This window comes from Scyliorhinus torazame, chromosome 2 (assembly GCF_047496885.1).
Source record: "Scyliorhinus torazame isolate Kashiwa2021f chromosome 2, sScyTor2.1, whole genome shotgun sequence".
In the NCBI taxonomy this organism is placed as follows: Eukaryota; Metazoa; Chordata; class Chondrichthyes; order Carcharhiniformes; family Scyliorhinidae; genus Scyliorhinus; species Scyliorhinus torazame.
Window position 1 is genome coordinate 354,658,573 of NC_092708.1, and position 24,637 is coordinate 354,683,209.

The 24,637-nt window shown below is 48.7% G+C and overlaps 1 protein-coding gene across 1 annotated transcript in view; it reads right to left on the bottom strand.

Moving 5' to 3' along the window:
* Nucleotides 1-21,396: 21,396 nt before the first annotated feature.
* The window catches only part of LOC140407546 (uncharacterized), a 90,543-nt gene continuing 87,302 nt past the window's right edge, over nucleotides 21,397-24,637 (bottom strand). Inside the window, exons 5-8 of the mRNA XM_072494946.1 lie at nucleotides 23,481-23,596; nucleotides 22,800-22,935; nucleotides 22,548-22,709; nucleotides 21,397-21,543 (exon numbers count right to left, since the gene is read on the bottom strand). Of these exons, the coding sequence (XP_072351047.1) occupies nucleotides 21,397-21,543; nucleotides 22,548-22,709; nucleotides 22,800-22,935; nucleotides 23,481-23,596 (561 nt within the window). The remainder of the gene's footprint in view (nucleotides 21,544-22,547; nucleotides 22,710-22,799; nucleotides 22,936-23,480; nucleotides 23,597-24,637) is intronic.

A 24,637-nucleotide genomic window follows, 5' to 3' on the forward strand; every position in this document is an offset into this window, starting at 1 on the left:
TACTTGATTCCACAGAATTCCAGAAGCTCCAGGACCGGAGAAGAGAAGAGAAGAGAAGAGAAGTGAAAGAAGAAGCACGATGAGGACTTCCTTCGCATGGTTCATCATCACAATGGACATTTGGTTGCGCGTGAACGCGAACCCCATGACCTCAAGCCCCCCAGCCGTTAATGATTCACTTCCCCACAGTAGAACAACAAAGAACAAAGAAATGTACAGCACAGGAACAGGCCCTTTGGCCCTCCAAGCCCGTGCCGACTATGCTGCCCGACTAAACTACAATCTTCTACACTTCCTGGGTCCGTATCCCTCTATTCCCATCCTATTCATGTATTTGTCAAGATGCCCCTTAAATGTCACTATCGTCCCTGCTTCCACCACCTCCTCCGGTAGCGAGTTCCAGGCACCCACTACCCTCTGTGTAAAAAACTTGCCTTGTACATCTACTCTAAACCTTGCCCCTCTCATCTTAAACCTATGCCCCCTAGTAATTGACCCCTCTACCCCGGGGAAAAACCTCTGACTATCCACTCTGTCTATGCCCCTCATAATTTTGTAGACCTCTATCAGGTCGCCCCTCAACCTCCTTCGTTCCAGTGAGAACAAACCAAATTTATTCAATCGCTCCTCATAGCTAATGCCCTCCATACCAGGCAACATTCTGGTAAATCTCTTCTGCACCCTATCTAAAGCCTCCACATCCTTCTGGTAGTGTGGCGACCAGAATTGAACACTATACTCCAGGTTTGGCCTAACTAAGGTTCTATACAGCTGCAACATGACTTGCCAATTCTTATACTCAATGCCCCGGCCAATGAAGGCAAGCATGCCGTGTGCCTTCTTGACTACCTTCTCCACCTGTGTTGCCCCTTTCAGTGACCTGTGGACCTGTACTCCTAGATCTCTCTGACTTTCAATACTCTTGAGGGTTCTACCATTCACTGTATATTCCCTACCTGCATTAGACCTTCCAAAATGCATTACCTCACATTTGTCCGGATTAAACTCCATCTGCCATCTCTCCGCCCAAGTCTCCAAACAATCTAAATCCTGCTGTATCCTCTGACAGTCCTCATCGCTATCCGCAATTCCACCAACCTTTGTGTCGTCTGCAAACTTACTAATCAGACCAGTTACATTTTCCCCAAATCATTTATATATACTACAAACAGCAAAGGTCCCAGCACTGATCCCTGTGGAACACCACTGGTCACAGCCCTCCAATTAGAACCCAGAGCCCAGTCACCAGCGACACTGCACCATCTTGGTGTGACAGATTCATAACCTAGTATTCCCTGTCCTACTTGATAGAATCCTTGTTGGTATTGGCGATACTCTGCTGCATCGGCAGACTATGCGTCTAAGAAAATGGAGAAGGAGAGCCTACCGCGCTCGCACCCCGGTATATAGGATCAGATCCCCTATTTTTGGATACGACCAGACCCCTGACCCCCACGATCTATAATAAAGAGCATTCATTTGTGGTTTTTTTGTAAATAAAGAAATGTAAAGAAATGTTCATGAGCAATTGTACGATCCTGAGCTTGACTGCCAAGCCAGGAAAAATGTGTATAAATTGCTATGATTTTGTTTGTATGGTTGAGGAAGTTAGAGTGCTGAAATGTTTAAGTGAGAGTAGTGTATTAAGGATAGTTAGAGGTTCCCAATTTTTTTGTTTTGTAATGCATGTCCCTGTTTGACATAGCGCCCCTTAGAATTATCAGTTAAAATTTTTTTGCATAGTTATGGTCAGTGTAGAGGCCATGAAAGAGGTGCACCCCAGGTCAGGGAATGGAAAGCGACGTAGTTATGTGATCCTTCATGCTTCATGTTAGGATCACAAGGAGGGAGTGTAGCCACCTAAATTGGCCAACTCCCGATTTAAAATGGCGAACGGCAAAGGCTGATGGGAAAGTCAGCCAACATAGACAGAAACCAGCAGCTGCAGGTTTGCTGTGTATTTACCTCTGCAAAGGCCAGACAACATCGATACCAGCGACCATCAGTATAACAATGTAGCAGCCATCTGCATACTGAGGAGCAATCTTCAGGAACAATAAGTAACATTTTGGACACACAAAGCAAAGCCAGACTCCTCGGCGCCAGCAGGAGCCAACACAAAGGAGGTGAACGAGCACCTCAAGACCGCCCATCGATCAGGGAACCGCTCCAGTATTGGAGAAATCGAACCAAGTGATTGGGACAAAGTCCAATCACTTGGGACCAGGTACAGGGTCCGCCCCGAAAGGCGGGAAGCCCCTGGGGACTATAAGAGTTAAGCCCCAAGTTCAAATCGCTCTCTTCAGCTCTCTTCACCTCTGCGTCCTGCCCGGGTCACCCAGCAACACGAACCAACATTGACCGTGACCGGTGCAGTGACCCCCGAACAAAGTAAGTCTTAATTCAACGCTCGCTACGAGATAGGCGCTCCTAGCTACCAATCCGTATCAACTTTGAATCCCGCAGACTCAGAACCCGAACGAAAGGCCATTTGTTCCCCTGACCTGGTGGGCCAGTCCGAAGTTAAGTATAGGCCTGTTAGTTGTAGAAGTAGCTTAGACGTAGAATTTGTGCATGAGTAGTGATTACTGTGTATAATAAATGTGTTTTGATTTGAATCTTACTGATCGGTGTATTGGGTCATTGACCATTACTCGGACTTGAACCTCGTGGCGGTATCATAAGGATACCTGGCGACTCGAGAGCAAAGGTAATAAAACAGAGCAATTGAACCAAGGAGAAAGTTAGCAACAGTACATGCAAAGAATTCATTGCAGATGGTTGGGGGCTATAGTCCTTATCAATTCGTGTTTTGTACAAATCCTAAAATTCCGTCCATTTTGGATGACCAGCCTCCAGTTTGGGAGGGGACTACAATTAGCTCTTGTTTTGCTGAACATTTAAATGCATTACATAGCAATAGAAAAGCTTTTTTGGAAGCAGAAGTCTCTGAAAGAATTCGCAGAGCTTTAAGACATAACGTACGGCCATCAGATGCCATTTGTCAGCAAGGAGGCATGGTGTACTATAAGAGAGACAATTCTAATGAATGGAAAGGCCCAGGGAAGATCATAGGCATAGATGGCAAAACAATTATTTTGCAACATGGTAATCAAACTGTTAGGGTACATTCATCAAGGATAATGGGTACAGATTACAAATTTTCAAATTTAGACAGAGAAGACAGACGTGACGAGGAACCAGTCATCTGGTACGCATGTGTTACAGAACTATGAGGACCAATTAACTGATATAGACAGGGTTTCTGTGGAGGAACACAACACTTCTGATGAATTAGAACAGGCCATTTGTCCGAAAGGGCAACTGCCAAAAGTTGGTACAAAAGTGACATACTTGCCTGAAGGGTCGAGTCAATGGAAGGATGCAACTGTTATTAGTAGAGCAGGCAAGGCCACTGGAAAGTATAAACATTGGTTGAATGTACAGAATTCAGGGGAAGGAGTCAAGACAATGGATTGGGAAAACAAAGTTCAAAAATGGAGGGCACAGAAACGCAGTGCCAGTTCAGATAGTACATCAGATAGTGAACAGGTCCGCAGGAAAAGGTCGAGAACTATTGAAAGGACATCCCACAGCAGAAGGGAAAGATCAAGCAGTAGCAATACAGAACGAGATACTAGGCAGGAAAGGGGACGTAGTTTATCAAGATCTCAGAACATGAGTAAGACTACGAATACTAATAGGAGTAGAGCCCACATGCACGTGAGATTTTGGTGGCTTCAAATAAATTAGATGAAAAAGTTATCAAAGAAGCTAAACAGCAAGAATTGCATAGTTGGAGTGAATTTGGGGTATACACGGAAGTACCGGATAGGGGACAAAGAGCTCTATCCCACAGATGGATTTGCACAGAAAAGGTTCTTCCAGATGGAACTTATAAGGCAAAGGCCAGGCTTGTGGCAAGGGGATTTGAAGAAAACTTAGAAGATCAGGATTTAAGGGGAGATTCACCTACAGCAGGAAAGGTTATTTTAAAGATCTTCTTGGCTCTATTAGCCACAAAGGCATGGGAATCCAAATCTATAGATATAAAAGCTGCCTTTTTGCAGGGGCATCAGCTCCAGAGAGACATTTTTCTCCGTCCTCCTAAAGAAGCAGCTAACACAGAAGGGGTACTCTGGAAGTTGAACAAATGTGTATATGGATTAACTGATGCATCTAGAGACTGGTATTTTTCAGTAAGGTCAGTTTTGTTAAAGTTAGGCTGTTGCCAGTTGAAAGCAGATCCTGCAATGTTTTACTGGCACTATAAAGGAAATCTTTCTGGCATTTTTATGATGCATGTCGATGATTTTTTGTGGGGTGGGACTAGTGATTTTGAAGCTATTGTAATCTCTGGTTTGAGGAAAGAATTCAGGGTTGGAAGTCAGGCATTTAAATATATTGGACTGGAAATCGGACAGACTAAGTTAGGGGCAACTTTACGTCAGCAATCTTATTTGGAAAGCATCAGCCCAATATCAATTAGTCGTGGCTGAGTTTCACAAAAATAGTTTCAAAGCTAGAAAAAGAGCAACTGCGAAGTTTAATTGGGCAACTGAACGGGCTAGGTAGACAGACTAGACCGTCCGTGAGTTTTGATGTCTTAGAGTTGAGTACAAAAATGAATGATCCCAAAGTGGAAGACATAATAAGAGCAAATAAAGCGTTGGCCAAACTAAAAATGCAGGAGTGTGTTTTGAAGTTCCCGGTTTTAGGTGACCTTAGCACTTGAGACTCATAGTTTATAGTGATGCGTCCTACGCAAGTTTATGTGATGGGGTTTCAAGCGCAGGTTTTATAATTTTCCTTTTGGGGAACAATGGTAAATGTTGCCCACTTGTGTGGGAAACAAAGAAATAAGGAGAGTGGTAAAAAGCACTTTGGCTGCTGAGACGTTAAGCCTTGTAGAGGTGGTGGATATGGCCTTACATATAAGTATGATATTGACAGAAATTTTGGGATTAGGGGATTTGGGTAATATACCTTTTGACTGTCACATTGACAATAAATCCCCGTAGGAAAATGTGCACTCTACAAAAAGTGTCAATGAAAAGAGGTTACGGATAGACATCGCAAGTTTGAAGCAGATGTTGGACAGAGGGGAAATAACAAAAATTAAATGGGTCGACAGGAGCTATCAACTGTCAGACTATTTTACGAAAAGAGGGGCGAGTTCACAGAAACTTTTGGATATTGTTAATGAAGGGCGTTTGTTTCTGTGACTTTTTTTTTTCTCTTTCTCATCCAAACAAAAAAAAAGGGGGGGGGAAATCATGTATGTGTTTTTGGGTTTCTTGAAATTTTGTTTTCACCTAGTTATTATTTTTTTCTCCAAGGAAGGGAGAATGTTAAATAATGGGTTAAGAGACATTGCAATTAGTTGTCTCATTTATGTTAAGTATCCATTAATTGACACTGATATGTAAAGGGGCTTCAGGTGACCTCTGTCAGGTGATGTATAATGTGAGTTTTGTGCAAAGCTGTTGGAATGAAATAAATGGGTGTTTGTGAAAAAGGAACAGAATTTTAGACTCTTCATATCACAGCAACTAAAACGTCTAACACCCCAAACCCCACAGATTCCATGTAACAAATCGAATCAAGGGTCTCTCACCCCCTCCCCTACAAGTCAGCCATTTCCACCATGAGGGATCATCTCCTCCATCCCCCACATTCCAGAGCTCACCCAAGATGGCAGCCAGCCTCACCCACCAGATGGGCCAAAGGGCACCCCGCAGTCACCGTCAGCAATTTCCTCTCGGACCAACACCTCTCTCCTCCGTCCCCTTCCCCCACCATTCACATCTTCTATGCTCATCAAAAACTTCCTCAATAGGTCCTGCAATCCGCAGCCCCTCCCCCCCACCTCACTCCCGGTCACTGGCTGAGGTAGATCCCCCCCGCCCCCCCCCCCACCCCGCCAGAGCCCGCATCACACAAATAAACAATCAAAGAAAGAAACCAGAACCCAAACCACCACACCCAAGAGCCGAAACTACCCCGTACTTCAACCCTGAAACTGCCCATCTCATTCCCCCTCCCCCAAGCCAAATACTCCCTCCAAACCACAAACACCCACCAAAAAGAGTAAACACAAAGAAGGAGGAAAAAACCCCAAACAAACACACCAATTTCTATTAAGAAAAAGGGGGAAGGAAAACAAGGGAGAAATAAGAAAAAACACATCTTTACAACAACGTCCCCATACAAACCTGTCCCAACCACCAGCAAAGTCCCATTCAAAGCCCCTCACTTCAGTCCAAGTACTTGAGCTTTCATAAAAGCCTCCGCTTCCTCCACCACCTCGATGAAATGGTCCTTGGTATTATGCGTAACCCTCAGTCTCGCCGGGTACACCACACCAAAACGCACAACACTCTGGAAAAGCACTGACTTGCCTCCTTGCCAATTCTGCCGCAACATCCTGGTATATTCAAATACTGCTGCCTTCCCACTACACCTCCCGATTCTCCTTGGCCTAATTCATGACCCTCTCCTTTGTCCGATAGCTATGAAAACATGCTATCATCATGAGCAGTGGCTCATTCGCCCGTGGTTTTGCCCCAGCAACTGGTGGGCCTGATCCAGCTTGACGAGGGGACCTTGATCCTTTCCATCCATCAACTTTATATACATTGACTTGAAATATTCAGTCAGCCTTGGCTCCTCCAGCCCCTTACGCAACCCCTAGGGCATGAGATTCTGCTGCCTCGACCTATTCTCCAGGTCTTTGACCTTAGCTCTCAGACCCTTATTCCTGTTGTGCACCCTCCACGCTCAGTATCTAGCGAGGCCAACTGAGTGCTACGTCGCAGCAGCGTCTCCTCCACCTTTTCAACACCTCACCATGCTTCCGTACAGTCTCCAAAGTCTTTCCCAAAGCCTCCTCTATCGGGACCAATGCATCTTCCACTGACTTTTTGAGGGTCTCCAGCTTTTCCATCCCTTGTCTCTAAGTGCTTGCCAAATTGCCTTTCAGATTTGACAGCCATTACCATCACCATAATACGTGTGGCACCACCCAACGAGCTGGTCTCCTCCATCTTCAATCCCACCTTGTTCAGCTCCTCAGAAGGGTGCCTGCCCGCACCTTTCTTCCCAATAGTCTTTCTTGCACCTTTTGACATCCTCTCACAAAAGGCTCTCAAATGGGGTGAGTCTGTCCACCAATTACCTCTGGGAACCAGCTGAAAAGAACCAAAAATCAAGAACTCTAGCGGGAGCTTCCTTACTTGCGACTTCCTTCTACATGCCGCCATCGGAAGTCACCTTAATATATACCATTAACAGGGATCTTCAATATACATAAATGCTATAAACAATAACATGTGCATAGTTATGTCAGCCAACTTGTCATACAAAATTATAACAGCACTGGTTTTTACCGTTTTCTTGAAGAACAAACTTGAGAACTCAAACTGATTAGCAGGCAGATTGTCAGCCATCTGAAATGTCACAAAATAGTTTTTATTAAACACATATAAATATCTCATAATCATATTAATAAAAAAAGGAGGATAAGGTAGATTACTCATTAATACTTGCATTAAATTGCAGTTATTTAATCTGAACATATCAGAAGGAAAAGGCCTAGCCCATCACAGACTTTCCATCTGGAATCCAACCAACTTTCCTTCACAAAACTTGTGAAGAAAACATTTCAGTTTAAAGTGACAAACTGATCTAAAACTGTGTGTAGTGATCTCTGTATGTTCATGTACATAAGGGATTAATGTGTAATCAGTAGAGCCACATGATCACTAGAGGGCCGGACCAACAGGGGTATAAAAAAGAAACCACATGGCGTCTCCCTCTCTCTCTCTTGGGTGCACTGTGACCAGGGCAGTATCAGATTAGTTCAGATGGCTCGTGGAGTTACGTATAGTTACTGTAATTAGATCTTGTTAACCTTATCACTAGTATCAAAGTTAAAGTAAAAAACTCATGCAATTATTGTTATAGTTACTCAATAAACCTTTTGTTACTACTGGACGAGTTCGAGTCTTCTTTATCGAGATTCAGAAGACCTCATCATTAACCAAGGATTGAGTAGCACATGTTACCTACCACACATGTAACAAAACATGGTACCAGGCGTATTGACTTTAACAGAACTAGTTAGATTATGTTAGACAAAAAAAAGAGAAGAAAATTCAGACCAGATATTCGACTGTGGAAGACTTTGCAGCAAATAGATCCTTGACAGCTAAACGATTCGATGGACCACGTTAAAGTATCAATGCAGCTGAAAACTGACGGTAACTTAAGTAATAACTGGAAAATGTTTATACAAAAATTCCAAGTATATATGGCAGCTAATAATTTAAACGGTCTCTGAATAACGGAAAATAGCAATACTACTCGGAAGAGCAGGACATGAAGCTATAGAAATCTATAACTCCTTTAATTTCTTGGAAGGTAAAGCCAAAACTAAATTTAAAGTGATTATCGCAAATCTTGAAGAATGCTGTAAAAGTCAGTCTGGTGAGATGCTGGAAAGATTTATCTTTAGGCATAGATGCCAGAGAAACGGTGAGCCCATCACTGATTTTATTACAGTCCTCCAGGTACTAGCACAAGGCTGTAATTATGCTGATTTCAGAGATGCTATGATATTGGATCAATTAATTTATGGACTATCTGAAAAAAATTTGAGGGAAGAACTTTCACAAAAAAAGTATTTAACATTAGAAATCGCTATAAAAAAATGCCTTGCTTATGAACAAAAACAAAATCAATACTTTGAGTCTTTACAAAGACAGAATCATTATCTAGAAAACAAAATCCGTAAAAATGGCGTGAATACTCATTGCGAGGCAGAGGCAGAATCTCACTTGATGCAAAAGCACTTTTTGATTGGCAGCCATCTTGAGCGAGAGCGTTCCGGCCAGTACGCACATGCGCACTACCCTAAAAGACGCAAACGGCGAAAGTGTTCTGCGCATGCTCAAGAAGCCGCACCTGCGCAGTTGCGAAAAGAGCGCACAGTAAAGGAAACTCGGATTGCGCATGCGCAATCGAGCCCAGCGCATGACGTCACGAGCGACATGACGTCAGAGGACCCGGACCACGCCCACTTAAAAAGGAAATGCACGAAAATTGAAAAAAAGAAATTTAAAGCTGCAAAACCCAATTTTCTTACCTCAAAAGACAGAACAATGCCTGAACTTACACCAGCAGTTGAAAATAACTTTCACAACACCCTGGCACAAACAGTCTGCACCACCCAAAGTGAAGAACACAATGACAACTCTGAAACAAAAAGAGATGATTTGTCTATCGAACAATACACACAATACAACTCAGACATGGCTGAGTTATTTGGATCTGCTGATCACAGCATCAGCAACACAGTTGCACAGCACTGTGAGCACTGTGACCAGGCCAGTATCAGGTTAGTTCAGATGGCTAGTGGAGTTACGTATAGTTACTGTAGTTAGATCTTGTTAACCTTATCACTAGTATCAAAGTTAAAGTAAAGAACTCATGCTTACGTTTCCGACCACGCGTCAGCGCCCTGGGCAGCATGGAAACCCTCCGCGGCCGACCCCGAGACTTCCCCCATTTCCCCACAGGCCTGCGCTGCAAGGCGGCCTGGCAACCCCTAGGGGCCCCGCTGCTACTTTTGCGGACAGGCCAAGCACCCCCGCCAGTGCTGCCCAGCCCGCTCATCCACCTGCAAGGGATGCGGCGAAAAGGGCCATTTTGTGGGGGTATGCCAGGCCCGGGCGGTTGCCGTGTCTCCAGCAGCGAATGCGGACCACAACCACAAACTTCTCTACGGGCCCCGTGCGGCCAGCGGTCGCCGCCACCTCCATATCCCAGGGCCACATGCAGACCCCGGGCGCCGCCATCTTGTTCCGCGGACACCACGTTGGAGGGATGGGCGCCGCCATTTTGTGCACTCCTAGCCATGTGCGACCAATGGGAGACGCCATCTTGGATGAACCCCCAGGACCCCAGCTCGGCTGACCACACACTGCCCGAACAGAACTCTCAACTGCTGCGACTAGCCTCGGTGACTCTGGATCAGTCTCGGCCTCGAACGCTCTCAACCGCTACAATGACCGTATTCATCAACGGGCATGAGATGTCCTGCCTAATCGACTCTGGGAGCACGGAGAGCTTCATACACCCCGACACGGTAAGGCACTGTTCTCTCCTCATCCACCCCGTTAATCAAAAAATCTCCCTGGCCTCAGTGGAGATAAAGGGGTTTTGTGTAGCAAACCTCACAGTCCAGGGAAGGGAGTTCAAAAACTTCCGTCTCTACGTCCTTCCCCACCTCTGCGCGGCTACACTCCTGGGTTTAGTCTTCCAGTGTAACCTTCAAAGTCTGACCTTCCAATTCAGCGGCCCTATACTCCCCCTTACTGTCTGCGGCCTCGCGACCCTTAAGGTCGACCCGCCTTCCCTGTTTGCAAACCTCACCCCGGATTGCAAACCCGTCGCCACCAGGAGCAGACGCTACAGTGCCCAGGACCGGATCTTTATTAGGTCAGAGGTCTAAAGGCTACTGTGGGAAGGAGTCATTGAAGCCAGTAACAGCTCCTGGAGAGCTCAAGTGGTGGTGGTAAAGACCGTGGAGAAGCATAGGATGGTCATTGACTACAGTCAGACCATCAACAGGTTTACGCAGCTGGACGTGTACCCTCTCCCCCGCATATCCGACCTGGTAAACAGGATCGCGCATTGTAAGGTCTTCTCCACGGTGGATCTCAAGTCCGCCTACCACCAGCTCCCCATCCGTACTAGTGACCGCAAATACACTGCCTTCGAGGCAGATGGGCAGCTCTATCACTTCTTAAGGGTTCCCTTTGGTGTCACCAACGGGGTCTCGGTCTTCCAGCACGAGATGGACTAAATGGTTGACCGGTACGGTTTACGGGCAACAATCCTGTATCTCGATAATGTCTGCGGCCATGACCAGCAGGACGACACCAACCTCTGAAAATTCCTCCAGACCGCTAAAATCCTTAACCTTACATACAATAAGGATAAATGCGTGTTTAGCACCGACCGTCAAGCCATCCTCGGCTACATAGTGCGAAATGGAGTTATAAGCCCCGACCCTGAACGCATGCGCCCCCTTATGGAGTTACCCCTCCCTCACTGCTTCAAGGCCCTGAAACGTTGCCTAGGGTATTTTAGCTACTACGCTCAGTGGGTCCCCAACTACGCGGTCAAGGCCCGTCCCCTGATCCAATCCACAGTTTTTCCCCTGTTGATAGAGGCCCGCCAGGCCTTTAGCCGCATCAAAGCAGACATTGAAAGGCCACGATGCACGCCATTGATGAGTCTCTCCCCTCCCAGGTCGAGAGCGATGCGTCCGATGTAGCTCTGGCGGCCACCCTCAACCAAGCAGGCAGACCCGTGGCCTTCTTCGCCCGTACCCTCCATGCTTCCGAAATCCGCCACTCCTCACTCGAAAAGGAGGCCCAGGCCACAGTAGAAGCTGTGCGACCTTGGAGACATTATCTGGCCGGCAGGAGATTCACTCTCCTCACTGACCAATGGTCGGTGGCTTTCATGTTTGATAATGCACAGAGAGGCAAGATAAAAAACGACAAGATCTTGCGGTGGAGGATAGAACTCTCCACCTACAACTATGAGATCTTGTATCGTCCCGGGAAGCTAAACGAGTCTCCTGACGCCCTGTCCCACGGCACATGTGACACCGCACAAGTGGACCTCCTTCGAGCCCTCCACGAGGACCTCTGCCACCCAGGGGTCACTCGATTTTTCCACTTCATCAAGACCCGCAACCTGCCCTACTCCATCGAGGTCAGGACAGCCACCAGGGACTGCCAAATCTGCGTGGAGTGCAAACTGCACTTCTACCGGCCAGAGAAAGCGCACCTGATAAAGGCTTCCCGTCCCTTTGAACGCCTCAGCATGGACTTCAAAGGCCCCCTCCCCTCCATCGACCGCAACACGTATTTCCTGAAAGTGATTGACGAGTACTCCCGATTCCCATTCGCCATCCCCTGCCCCAACATGACCGCAACCACCGTCATCAAGGCCCTCCATAGCATCTTTGCACTGTTCGGGTTCCCCACTTACTAACACAGTGATAGGGGGTCCTCCTTTATGAGCAACGAACTGCGTCAATTCCTGCTCAGCAAGGGCATCGCCTCGAGCAGGACGACCAGTTACAACCACCGGGATAACGGACAGGGAGAGAGGGAGAACGGAATGGTCTGGAAGACCGTCCTACTGGCCCTACGGTCCAGGAATCTCCCAGTATCCCGTTGGCAAGAAGTCCTCCTGGATGCCCTCCACTCCATCTGGTCACTGCTTTGTACGACCACCAATCAGACACCTCACAAACGTCTCCTTGTCTTCCCTAGGAAGTCCTCCTTGGGGACCTCGCTCCCGACCTGGCTGGCAGCACCCAAACCCATCCTGCTCCGAAAACACGTGCGGGCGCACAAGTCGAACCCATTGGTTGAGAGGGTCCATCTGCTCCATGCTAACCCCCAGTACGCCTACGTGGTGTACCCCAACAGCTGACAAGATACGGTCTCCCTATGGGACCTGGCGCCTGCCGGAACCCCACGCACATTCCAGCCACCAGTCCCACCCTCTCCTCCTTACAGGAGGATCGGTCCTTCCGCCGCCCACGTCTAGGCCCCCCCACCCTCCGACGCCCCCCGCAGGCGCTCCCTTCCCAGGTCTGCTGTTTTTCCCACCAGTGCCGTCTAGAGGTGACGAAGCTGCCATGGAGATCGAAGCCGCGCTCCCGGAGTCACAGATGCCCGAGCCTCCACTGGAGTCACCACCGAAGCTTCGACGATCACAGAGTACGACCAGAGCCCCCGATCGACTGATTGCTTCATTTTAACTGTAATCTGTAAATATAAACCATCAAATGTACATAGCTACCAGACTTGTAAATAGTTACTAAACACTGTACGGAGGTATTACGGTACCTCCAGAACTAATTGTACCATGTTGCTATGTTTCGTAGTTTCTGGCCACCACCCCTGCCGGACTCTTTTTTTTTTAACAGGGGGGTGAATGTGGTATTATAGATATTATGGTACCTGATAGGCTAAAGCACCATTGGTGGAAACTAAATGCTTTCTATTGGTTAGTGTATGATAACTCCGCCCTTGTAGGCGGGGTATCAGAACCCGTGCCGCCCCAGCAGCCCTCATTCTGTACCTGAGCTGCTGGGGGAAACATCTAGCTTATTAAAGCCTTCAGTTGGACGACAACCTCGCTTTAGTGGTCATTGATCGTGCATCAGTGTTTAAGGCAGAGATAGCCCGCTGTGGCGCTTGGAGGTGGGGCTGTTGGCGGACGAGGAGGTGAGCGAGCGGGTCCGAGGAAGTATAGAGAGGTACTTGGAGACCAACGACAACGGGGAGGTCCGAGTGGGGATGGTATGGGAGGCACTGAAGGCGGTGGTGAGGGGAGAGCTGATCTCCATCAGGGCCCACAAGGAGCAGAGGGAGCGGGAGGAGAGGGAGAGGCTGGTGGGGGAGATGGTGAGGGTAGACAGGAGGTATGCGGAAGAACCTGAGGAAGGATTGTTGAGGAAGAGGCGCAGCCTCCAGGCCGAATTCGACCTGCTGACCACCAGGAAGGCGGAGGTGCAGTGGAGGAAGGCCCAGGGGGTGGTCTACGAGCATGAGGAAAAGGCAAGCCGGATGCTGGCGCATCAGCTTCGGAAGCGGGACGCAGCTAGGGAGATCGGGGGAGTTAAGGACAGGGGAGGGAGCGTGGTGCGGAGTGGGGTTGGCATCAATGGGGTCTTCAGGGACTTTTACGAGGAATTGTACCGATCCGAGCCCCCACGGGAGGAGGGAGGGATGGGCCGTTTCCTGGACCAATTGAGGTTTCCAAAGGTGGAAGAGGGACTGGTGGCGGGACTGAGGACCCCGATTGGGCTGGAGGAGCTGATCAAAGGGATAGGAAGCATGCAGGCGGGGAAGGCACCGGGGCCGGACGGTTTCCCGGTCGAGTTCTATAAAAAATATATGGACCTGTTGGGCTCGCTGTTAGTTAGGACCTTTAATGAGGCAAGGGAGGGGAGGGGCTTTACCCCTGACGATGTCCCGGGCACTGATCTCCTTGATCCTGAAGCGGGACAAGGATCCCCTGCAATGTGGGTCTTACAGACTGATTTCCTTGCTAAATGTAGATGCCAAGGTGCTGGCGAAGGTCTTAGCCACGAGGATTGAGGATTGTGTGCCGCAGATCATCCATGAAGATCAGACGGGATTTGTGAAGGGGAGACAGTTGAACGCGAATGTGCGGAGGCTTTTGAACGTTATCATGATGCCGGCGAGGGAGGGGGAGGCGGAGATAGTCGTGGCGATGGACGCTGAGAAAGCCTTCGATAGGGTAGAGTGGGGGTACCTGTGGGGGGTGCTGAAGAGGTTCGGGTTTGGGGAGGGGTTTGTCAGGTGGGTTAGGCTGTTGTACGAGGTCCCGATGGCGAGTGTGGCCACAAATAGGAGGAGGTCCGAGTACTTTCGGTTGCACCGAGGGACGAGACAGGGGTGTCCCCTGTCCCCCCTGCTCTTCGCACTGGCAATTGAACCCCTGGCTATGGCACTGAGAGAGTCGAGGAACTGGAGGGGGTTGGTGCAGGGTGGGGAGGAGCACAGGGTGTCGCTTTATGCGGACGACCTGCTGCTGTATGTGGCGGACCCGGTGAGAGAAATGCCAGAGGTAATGAGGATGCTTAGGGAATTCGGGGACTTTTCGGGGTACAAGCTCAATATGGGGAAGAGCGAGCGCCAGGAGAGGGGGATTGGCGAGCTCCCACTAAAAAGGGCGGAGAGGAGTTTCAGATATTTGGGGGTCCAGGTGGCCAGGAGCTGGGGGGCCCTGCATAGGCTTAACTTTACAAGGCTGGTGGAGCAAATGGAGGAGGAGTTCAAGAGGTGGGACACGTTGCCGCTGTCCCTGGCGGGTAGGGTGCAGTCAATCAAAATGACGGTGCTCCCAAGGTTTTTGTTCCTGTTCCAGTGCCTCCCCGTGTTTATCCCATAGGCTTTTTTCAGGCGGGTTAACAAGAGTATAATGGGGTTTGTGTGGGCGCGAGGGACTCCGAGGGTGAGAAGGGTGTTCCTGGAGCAGAGTAGAGATAGGGGGGAGCTGGCGATGCCCAACCTCTGTGGGTACTACTGGGCCGCCAATGCGACAATGGTGCTCAAGTGGGTGATGGAGGGGGCTGCATGGAAGAGGCTGGAGACGGCGTCCTGTGTGGGTACGAGTCTGGGGGCGCTGGCAACGGCGCCGCTGCCGCTCCCTCCAAGGAGGTATACCACGGCGGCCCTCAAAATCTGGGGGCAGTGGAGGCGGCATAGGGGGGAAGTTAGGGCCTCGGTCTGGACCCCATTACGGGGGAACCACCGGTTCGCCCCAGGAAGAACAGGTGGAGGGTTTTCGGGGTGGCACAGGGCAGGCATACGAAAGTTAGGGGACCTGTTTGTGGACGGGAAGTTCGCGAGCTTGGGTGAGCTGGAAGAGAAGTACGGGCTCCCCCCGGGGAACACCTTCAGGTACTTACAGGTAAGGGCATTTGCCAGACGGCAGGTGGTGGAATTCCCACGGCTACTGCCACACACAGTACAGGACAGGGTGCTCTCGGGGGGGTGGGAGGGATTGGGGAAGATCTCGGAAACTTACCAGGTGATGCAGGAGGAGGAGGAGGCCTCGGTGGTGGAGTTGAAAAGTAACTGGGAGGAGGAGTTGGGAGAGGAGATCGAAGAGGGGACGTGGGCAGATGCCCGAGGGAGGGTGAACTCTTCCTCTTCATGCGCGAGGCTCAGCCTCATACAGTTTAAGGTGCTGCACAGGGCACACATGACCGGGACAAGGATGAGCAGGTTCTTTGGGGGTGAGGACAGGTGTGTTAGGTGCTCAGGGAGCCCAGCAAATCACACCCATATGTTCTGGGCATGCCCAGCGCTGGAGGAATTTTGGAAGGGCGTAGCGAGGACGGTGTGGAGAGTGGTAGGATCCAGGGTCAAACCGGACTGGGGGCTCGCAATATTTGGGGTGGCAGAGGAGCCGGGAGTGCAGGAGGCGAAAGAGGCTGGAATTCTGGCCTTTGCTTCCCTGGTAGTCCGGCGGAGGATTCTCCTTCAGTGGAAAGATACGAGGCCCCCAAGTGTGGAATCCTGGATCAGCGATATGGCAGGGTTCATTAAATTGGAGAGGGTGAAATTCGCCTTGAGAGGGTCGGTACAAGGGTTCTTTAGGCGGTGGCAACCGTTCTTAGACTTTCTGGCAGAACGCTAGACATTGGTCAATGGCAGCAGCAGCTCGGGGGGTGGGGGGTTTACTTTATTTTTGTTTATGTTATTTACACTGGAAGGGTCTGAGGGGGTGTATACACCTGTTGTCTTAAGTCGGGGTGTTAATGTTAATTTATTATTTAGGTACGGGGGGGGGGGAGGTTTGGGGGGTTGCTTTTTTAGATTGTGTTTTGTACTTACCCCTGTTGGGTTCTTTTTTCTTTCTCATTTTGTTATTGATATTTTATGAGAACCTTTAATAAAAATAATTTTTTCAAAAAAAGACAGAGATAGAAAGGTTCTTGATTAATAAGGAGATCAGGGGTTATAGGGGAAAGGCAGAAGAATGGGGATGAGAAAAATATCAGCCATGATTGAATGGGGGAGCAGATCCGATGGGCTGAGTGGCCCAATTCTGCTCATATGTCTTATGGTCTTATGTTGGGCACGATCTGTCTGCCTTGCCGTGCCCTACTCAGAGTGTGACAAGGCCAATAAATCTCGCGGGAGGCCTCTCGCGAGATTTAACGTCCTCGTCACACCTTGCGAGATTTCATGAGGCGTCGCGATCTGGATTGTGCCCATTGGGGTCGGGTCCCAGATTTGCATATTCAAATGAACATTGAGCCTCACTTGAATATGTCTACGCCGGATCTGCCCAGCGTCCAGGACCTAATGGCCTTGCCTCAGAGACGCTGAGTGGGCTGCGTTTAGCACCGGTTTCCATGAACGTTGTCCAGGGATACTGGCACTTGGGGAGTGTGGGGGGGTCGCCCAGGCGATCGGAGCCCCTGGGTGGTCGGGCTCTGGGCAGGGTGGTATCCTGGCATCGCTGATGCCACCTAGGTGCCATGGTACTGCCAGCCTGGCAGTGTCACTCGGGTGTTATCCTGGCCCCGGTGGCACTGCCAGGCTGGCTAGGTGCTGGACAGGAGCACGGCCCGGGTGCCAGGCTGGCAGTTCCTAGGTGGCATTGTGGAGGGGATCGTGTCTGGGGTGCCCTGTCCTTATGAGGTGGGGTGCGGGGGGCTTGATGACCCCCTATTGGTGCATTGGGAGGGGGGGGGGGGGTTCCAGAGGCCGCAGTGGGAGGATCTCTTCCTGCACTGTTGAGCGGAGCTCGTTTTTGCAGGGCATTCCCCACCAAGGACTAGAAATGGAGCAGAGTCATATTTAATAGAGGGTCTCTCTTTGGGCTGGTGCTACCAGTGTCGGGAAACACCCAACTAAAGACGCCCGACACAGGACTCTGTTTCATTTACTTTAAATCGCACCCATTGTCGCAGGACTGGTAATCCACAGACCCAATGTAATCCTGGGGACATGGGTCTGAATCTCACCGTGGCAAATGGTGAAATTTAAATTCCATAAAAGTCTGGAATTAATCTCTAATGATGACTGTGAAACCATTGCTGATTGTCGTAAAAAAACATCTGGTTCACTAATGTCCTGTGGGGAGTGCGCATGACAGCTACATCCTGGGACATTCGGAGATCCCCGGCATCTTCGAGGACCACCCCAGGATGACAGGTTGGCTCTTGGGGGTATATAAGAGGTACCTGCTAATGTCCTGGCTGATGACACCAGTGCGGAGGCCAGAGACTGAGGCACTGACCTGATATGATGAGGCCAATGTTGCCAGCCGTGCCACCATTGAGTGGTGTATCGGACTGCTCAGAATGCAGTTCCGAAGTCTGGACCGCTCTGGTGGTGCATCGCAGAACACCTGAGTCTCCCGCTTTGTGGTGGTCTGCTGTGTGCTCCACAACCTGGCACAGCAGTGGGACAACATGCTGGAGGTGGAGGGGGAGGGACATGCGATCTCGTCTGAGGAGGAGCCAGTCTAGGAGGGAATGGTGGACAAGCCAAGGAGGTGCCGCAGGAGGAGCCAGTGGGTGGAGGACAGGCGATGGCCAAGGTCCGCAATGCCTGCAGGACCAGAGAGGACCTCATCCTCGTTCGCTTCTCATAGGATGAGGCTCTGTCCATCAGCTTAACCCATGCTCCCCCATTCCCTTCCTTCGCCCCCATTCCCCTATTTCCTCCTCATTCCCCTCCTTCCTCATTCCTCTCCTTCCTCCATACCACTGGTACCAAAGAAGAGCTAGGCAACGTGCCTCAATGACTACCGTTCGGTGGCCCTGACATCGATCGTAATGAAGTGCTTCGAGAGGTTGGTGATGAGGCACATCAACTCCATACTCCCAGAATGCCTAGATCAGCTGCAATTCGTATACCACTGCAACCGGTCCACAGCAGACGCCATCTTCCTGGCCCTATACTCATCCTTGGAGCATCTCGACAACAAGGACTCCTACATCAGATTCCTATTTATTGACTACAGCTCCGCCTTCGACATCATAATCCCAGCCAAGCTCATATCAAAGCTCCAAAACCTAGGACTTGGCTCCTTATTCTACAACTGGATCCTCAACTTTCTGACCCATTGACCACAACCAGTAAGGATAAACAACACCTCCTCCATGATAGTCCTCAATACTGGGGCCCCGCAAGGCTGCATACTTAGCCCGCTACTATACACGTTTGCGTGGTCAAATTTGGCTCCAATTCCATCTACAACTTTGCCAATGACACGACCATAGTGGGTCGGATCTCGAACAACGACGAGTCAGAATACAGAAAGGAGATAGAGAACCTAGTGGAGTGGTGTAACAATAACACTCTCTCCTTCAATGTCAGCAAAACAAAAGAGCTGGACATTGACTTCAGGAAGCAAAGTATTGTACACTCCTGTCTGCATCAACGGGATCGAGGTGGAGATGGTTGACAGCTTCAAATGCCTAGGTGTGCACATCAGCAAAAATGTGTCCTGGTCCACCCACGTCGCACTACGACCAAGAAAGCATAACAGCGCCTATACTTCCTCAGGAAACTAAAGAAATTTGGCATGTCCACATTGACTCTTACCAACTTTTACAGGTGCACCATCGAAAGCATCCTATCTGGCTGCATCATAGCCTGGTATGGCAACTGCTCGGCCCAAGACCGCAAGAAACATCAGAGAGTCGTGAACACCGCCCTGTCCATCACGCAAACCCACCTCCCATCCATTGACTCTGTCTATACCTCCTGCTGCCTTGGGAAAGCAGGCAGTATAATCAAATACCCCTCCCACCCGGCTTACTCATTCTTCCAACTGAGAACACGCACTAACAGATTCAAAATCAGCTTCTTCCCTGCTGGTACCAGTCTCCTAAACGACCCTCTTATGGACTGATCTGATTAATGCAACACTCCTGTATGCTTCACCCGATGCCTGTGTCTAAGATCTGTTTGCGCTGCATGCAGAAAAATACTTTTCACTGTGCCTCGGTACATGTGACAATAAACAAATCCAACCCAATCCCTTCCACCCCTCATTCCTCTCTGTTCCACCCTCACTGGGTCTGTGTAACATCACCCCAGGGTGATGGGCCTGTGTCAGCAGGTCAATATACAAGGAAGGAGAGTGGTAACCACTCATTATGAGATAAGCTCGGGTGCTCCTCAGTTTATGCCAAAGTCTGACTCCTGTCTTTCCGTTGACAACGTACTCACACCCATTCTCTGCACGGAATCTGCATCAGGGGTGTTTGATGTTGGACGGCTATGTCCGGGGGGAGCGGAGTGTAACATAAGTTGGGGGTGCAAGCAGCCATCTATGAAGATTATCATGAGAGGCTTCACATGTGTCAGGCATAACATGCTTTAATAATGAACATTGCACATCCCCCTAGTAACAGATAGTACCCCCCCCCCCCCCCAACCCCCACCTCCCCTTTCCCCAATCAGGGGATCCTCAACTTCTTGATCTTACGTGGTCTGCTGCTAGATATAGGTGTGACCCCAGGATGCACTTTGAGATGCGTTGGTGTCAGGACATCGATGACATTGTGCTCCAGGCTAGCAGTGTTGGCCTCGGTGCCACGCATCGTCTCCTGTGTCCATATCCATTGGGATTCCTCCAATCGGCTATGCACTCGCTGGAATGTCGCTGACATCTCCCCCTGAATCTCATGGCCGTGCCCTAGCATTTGCATCAGCTCTGGTATAACCTGGCCCAGAGGCTCAGCATCTGACTGGTACTCAGCAGAGTCCTGGGGTCCAGCCGACCTCTGACTGCAGACTTCCTTGGATGTTCCTGCCTTCACCTGATGTGCATCAGCAACTGCGTGGTGCTCACTAGACTGTGCCCCAGAAGTCTGTCCATTAATGTTGTTCACTGAGGTGTATGCCTCTGCACTGGTGGCAGTTGGGGGTGATAGCTGCGATGCGTCGATGGTGGTCTCCTCTGAGGTGGTCCTGTGGGTGGCAGGATTGGAGGGAATGACTCTGGATGACCCTGTACCATCAGGTGGGGATCCTTTGAGAGAATGTGTTTAGTGAGAGGGAAGGATCATTTTTTTCTGACACGAACAACTCACTTGAGACAGGTCATCTGGGTGAACGGGCAGTGGATCCTCAGCTCTGTGGCACAGGCCAACCTCATTGTCATGACGTCTCTCTCCTTGATCAACCTGTGATCTTCAGGGCTCTTTCTCATAGGGGATGAGGACTTGGATCTCTGGCAGCCGGCCCCCTTCTTTGCCCTTTCCCATTTATTATGGGCTATCTTCTCCTGCGGGGAGAAAGTGCATTGTGAGCCGCACGCTTGATGGGTCGGTGGGGGGGAAGTCTATAGCAGTTGGCATGTATGGGCATCGCAACTGGACATGAAGGGGTTGTGCTGGTGAGTGCCAAGGGGTTCTGAGGAACAAGCACGAATATCGTATGTGGGGAAAGTGCGAGGTGTCAGCCAGTGATTTGTTGTGGGGGGGGTTGGGAATTTGAGGAATGGTTGGCAGAACTGGTACCAGGCGAAAGGTGGTAATTTACCCTTGCAGCTCGGTGGAGGCCTTTTGTCTTTTTCTTACATTGGATTCGGTCCTCATGCTCATGCTGTCCACACTGTCCTCCTGGTTATGCTGTCCGCACTGCCACTGGACCTCCAACCCCCTCAGGCGAACAGGGTGCCAACAGCGTTGAGAATCCTGTCCAGGTCAGCATCGCCAAAGCAAGGAGCAGGTCTACGCACTGCCATGCTTGTGTGTTGACTGGAATGAGTGGTGAGGGAGTGTTTAAAAGCAGCTTACCCTTGTTAGCGGAAAGGCGCTGAAGCGTGAGCTTGCTGAATCAGATGGCGAGACAGCCAGTAATGGCGAGAAGCGCGTTGGGGTTCATTTCTCGCACCAAGTGCCTTTAAATATGGGCTGCGATCTCGCCAAGTTGGCGGTCGAGAAACACCCTGCCAATCGCGCCCAAAATGAAACTTAGAAATTTTTCTGTAAAATCTCAGTCTATGTTTTGGATGAGGATGAGGTATGAGAGTGGCAATTTGGACAGAGGGAGCTGAGGACCGTGGCATAATTGGTTGAGCATGGACAAAGAGAGAAATAACAGGATAGAAGTGACGAATGTGATATAAAATAGTTACTTTAGAGATATTAGTTAATGTAATGTAGAGGTAGGCCAGTCTAATTCTGGTGAGTTCACAGACAAAGGATTTCAGACCGCATGGCAAAGCAGGAAGAGGTGTGTCCACCAAAGGAGGAGAAAAGGATGCTGGGTAATAGGGGCTTGAGGAAGGGATTGGAAGTGAGCCAATCAGAATATATCAACAGGTCAGGAGGGATATAGGATGACCTATGGGAATCGTGTATGTGAAACTTGATGCCATTTGAATGTATCAGTACAGACTCCTTTGTTCTACAGACTCACTTGTTCCAGAAGTCTACGGAGCAGGATGTGCTTCGTGCTCCTGAGAATTGAGGAAAGCTTGCAAGCTAAATAAAATAACTAATGCTGTACCTGCAAATCCATCTCGACTTTTATTGAGGCCAGACTGACGGGTAAAGAAACTTGGGATTTGACAGAAGGAGCCTGGGACGAGGGTTGTAGGGTTGCTCATTGAGGCAGTTGTGGGAGAATGTCCATCATTGACAGTGAAGAGATCAAAGATGCTCCTGCCCCTCAATGAGTATTGTAATCAACATTTATCGTCTTAAATCTGGTAGTTCCCTGACTTCCTTTTATCAGCAGGGTTCCCATGCCCTGGGAAACCTAGCAGGCAACTGATAAATTTAAATCAGAATCCCAATTACATAATGGGAGCCTGATCTAAATATGTTAAATGAAATGTCACAAATCTTCTTAGTGGGGCACTTGCTAGGTATTCTACCCATTGGTATAGAAATGGTGAAGGGTACATATGCAAAGAGTTTTAAAACTTCTAACCACCTTAATCCTTACCCTCTCCAATCCATTAGGAATGGTTAATGTAGCGTTCAATGGCTGTTTCTCTGTCCACAGATATTGCCAATGTTTTCCAGTTTCTTGTGAATTGATTTCTGGATCGTTTGCACTTTTCTGTAAATTAATCCTTTGTGAACCAAATCTCACTTCATAACAATACTGGTTTATAGATTATACCAAAATGTCTTCCAAGTCAAAGATATAAAAATATGGAAGTCCCACCACATGTTAAAAAATATATGCTGTTACCTGCTCTGGGGTGTTGGTTAAGTCGAATGCCGTTCTTCCAAATAAATTAAATTCAGTTGATTTGGGCGTGGACATATTCAGAAAGCAAAACCTGGGTGACTTTGATTGTATATTTTCATGTGGTAAATTAGAATTCCTAGTGCAAAAGTAATAGTTTAATTGTAGCATTTCCTTTTGGAAACATAAGCATGATGAGGTACTACAATGCTGAAAAACCACATTGGGCCATAATGAGGTACAGATTTTAGCCACACTGAGGTCACAGTTTCGTTGCTAAATGAAAAATAAGAGCCACCAGAGAGTTGGCAGGGGATGGATAAAATTTTAGCATGGCCCAGCAGATATGCTGCATGGAGGCACTTATTCAATAATGAGATCCAGGTACAAATTTAGTTTCCATTTTGGATCTCGCCACTCTGACATGGTGTAACTGTGCAGTGTGGGAATCGTGTCCCATTCAGGAAGCGAAAGAATTTAGGTCCTGATAACTAGTTTACCAAAGGATAAGGCATGAATCATCCTAAAAGAATTGGAATCTACAGAATTGTAATTTTGCGTACATCAGGAACAACTCTGAAAGGAAGATGGTAGTTTTGTGCTTAAAGGTTTAAAATGTACTTTTTTGTAATATAATACTTGTAATGCTTAACAATTAACTTGTGTCAGTAACTACATCATTACATTTCAAATTCCTTTTCTCCTGGCTCAACTTGTTCAGGTGTTCTTGGAAAAATCCATGGTGTGTCATTTGTCATCTCTTCTGGGTCACCATTTCTAGACTTTAGTACAACTTGTGCCTTTGGGAAAAAAATAATATATTTTTAAATAATTACTGCTTTCAAGATTCGACCAGATCATGATAAATTGGAAGTAGTGTTATTTGATAGCCCAATTACCACCCTGAACAATTTCCATTAATTTACTTTACAAAATAGTCAATAACATCAACAAGGGTTGTTTGAAGAACTGTTAAACTCAATCTGATGAAGGAGCTGCGCTCAGAAAGTTAGTGATTCCAAACAAATCTGGACTTTAACCAGGTGTTGTAAGACTTCTTACTGTGCCCACCCCAGTCCAACACCGACATCTCCACATCATGTTAGAAGAAAGTGCATGTAGAACTTACGACAATCATAGTTTTAAAACAATGGTTGAGAATGACATACTCAAGTCTAAAACAAGAATCTTAAATATAAACAAACCCAATCACATTGGTAAAAGAAGCGAGCTGGATAAGGTTGATTGTGCAAATAGACCAAAATTTTTAAGTGAAGTGTGGGAAACATTTAATGAAGTGTTTCAAAATGTTTAAATCCTTAAAAAACTAAAAAACGCAAAGGGGATGGCCGATCGGCAGAGGGCGGGGGGCAGAAGCCCCCTAACCAGGCTGATCACATGGAACGTAAGAGGGCTAAATGGGCCGGTTAAGAGGGCACTTGTGTTCGCGCATTTGAGGGGACTGAAGGCTGAAGTGGCAATGTTGCAGGAGACGCACCTTAGAGTAACTGATCAGATTAGATTAAGGAAGGGATGGGTTGGGCAGGTTTTTCACTCGGTGCTGGGCTCGAAGAGGGGTCGCGATCCTGATTAATAAGCGAGTGTCGTTTGAAGTGGGAAGAATAGTTGCGGACGTGGGGGGTCAGTACATAATGGTCAGTGGAAAGCTGGAGGGGCTGCAGGTGGTACTCGTGAATGTGTACCCGCCGAATTGGGATGATGTGGAGTTCATAAGGAGGATGTTGGGGAAGATCCCGGACCTGGATTCGCATAAGCTGGTTATGGGAGGGGGGGGACTTCAACGCAGTCATTATCCCAGGGCTAGACCGATCTAGCTCAAG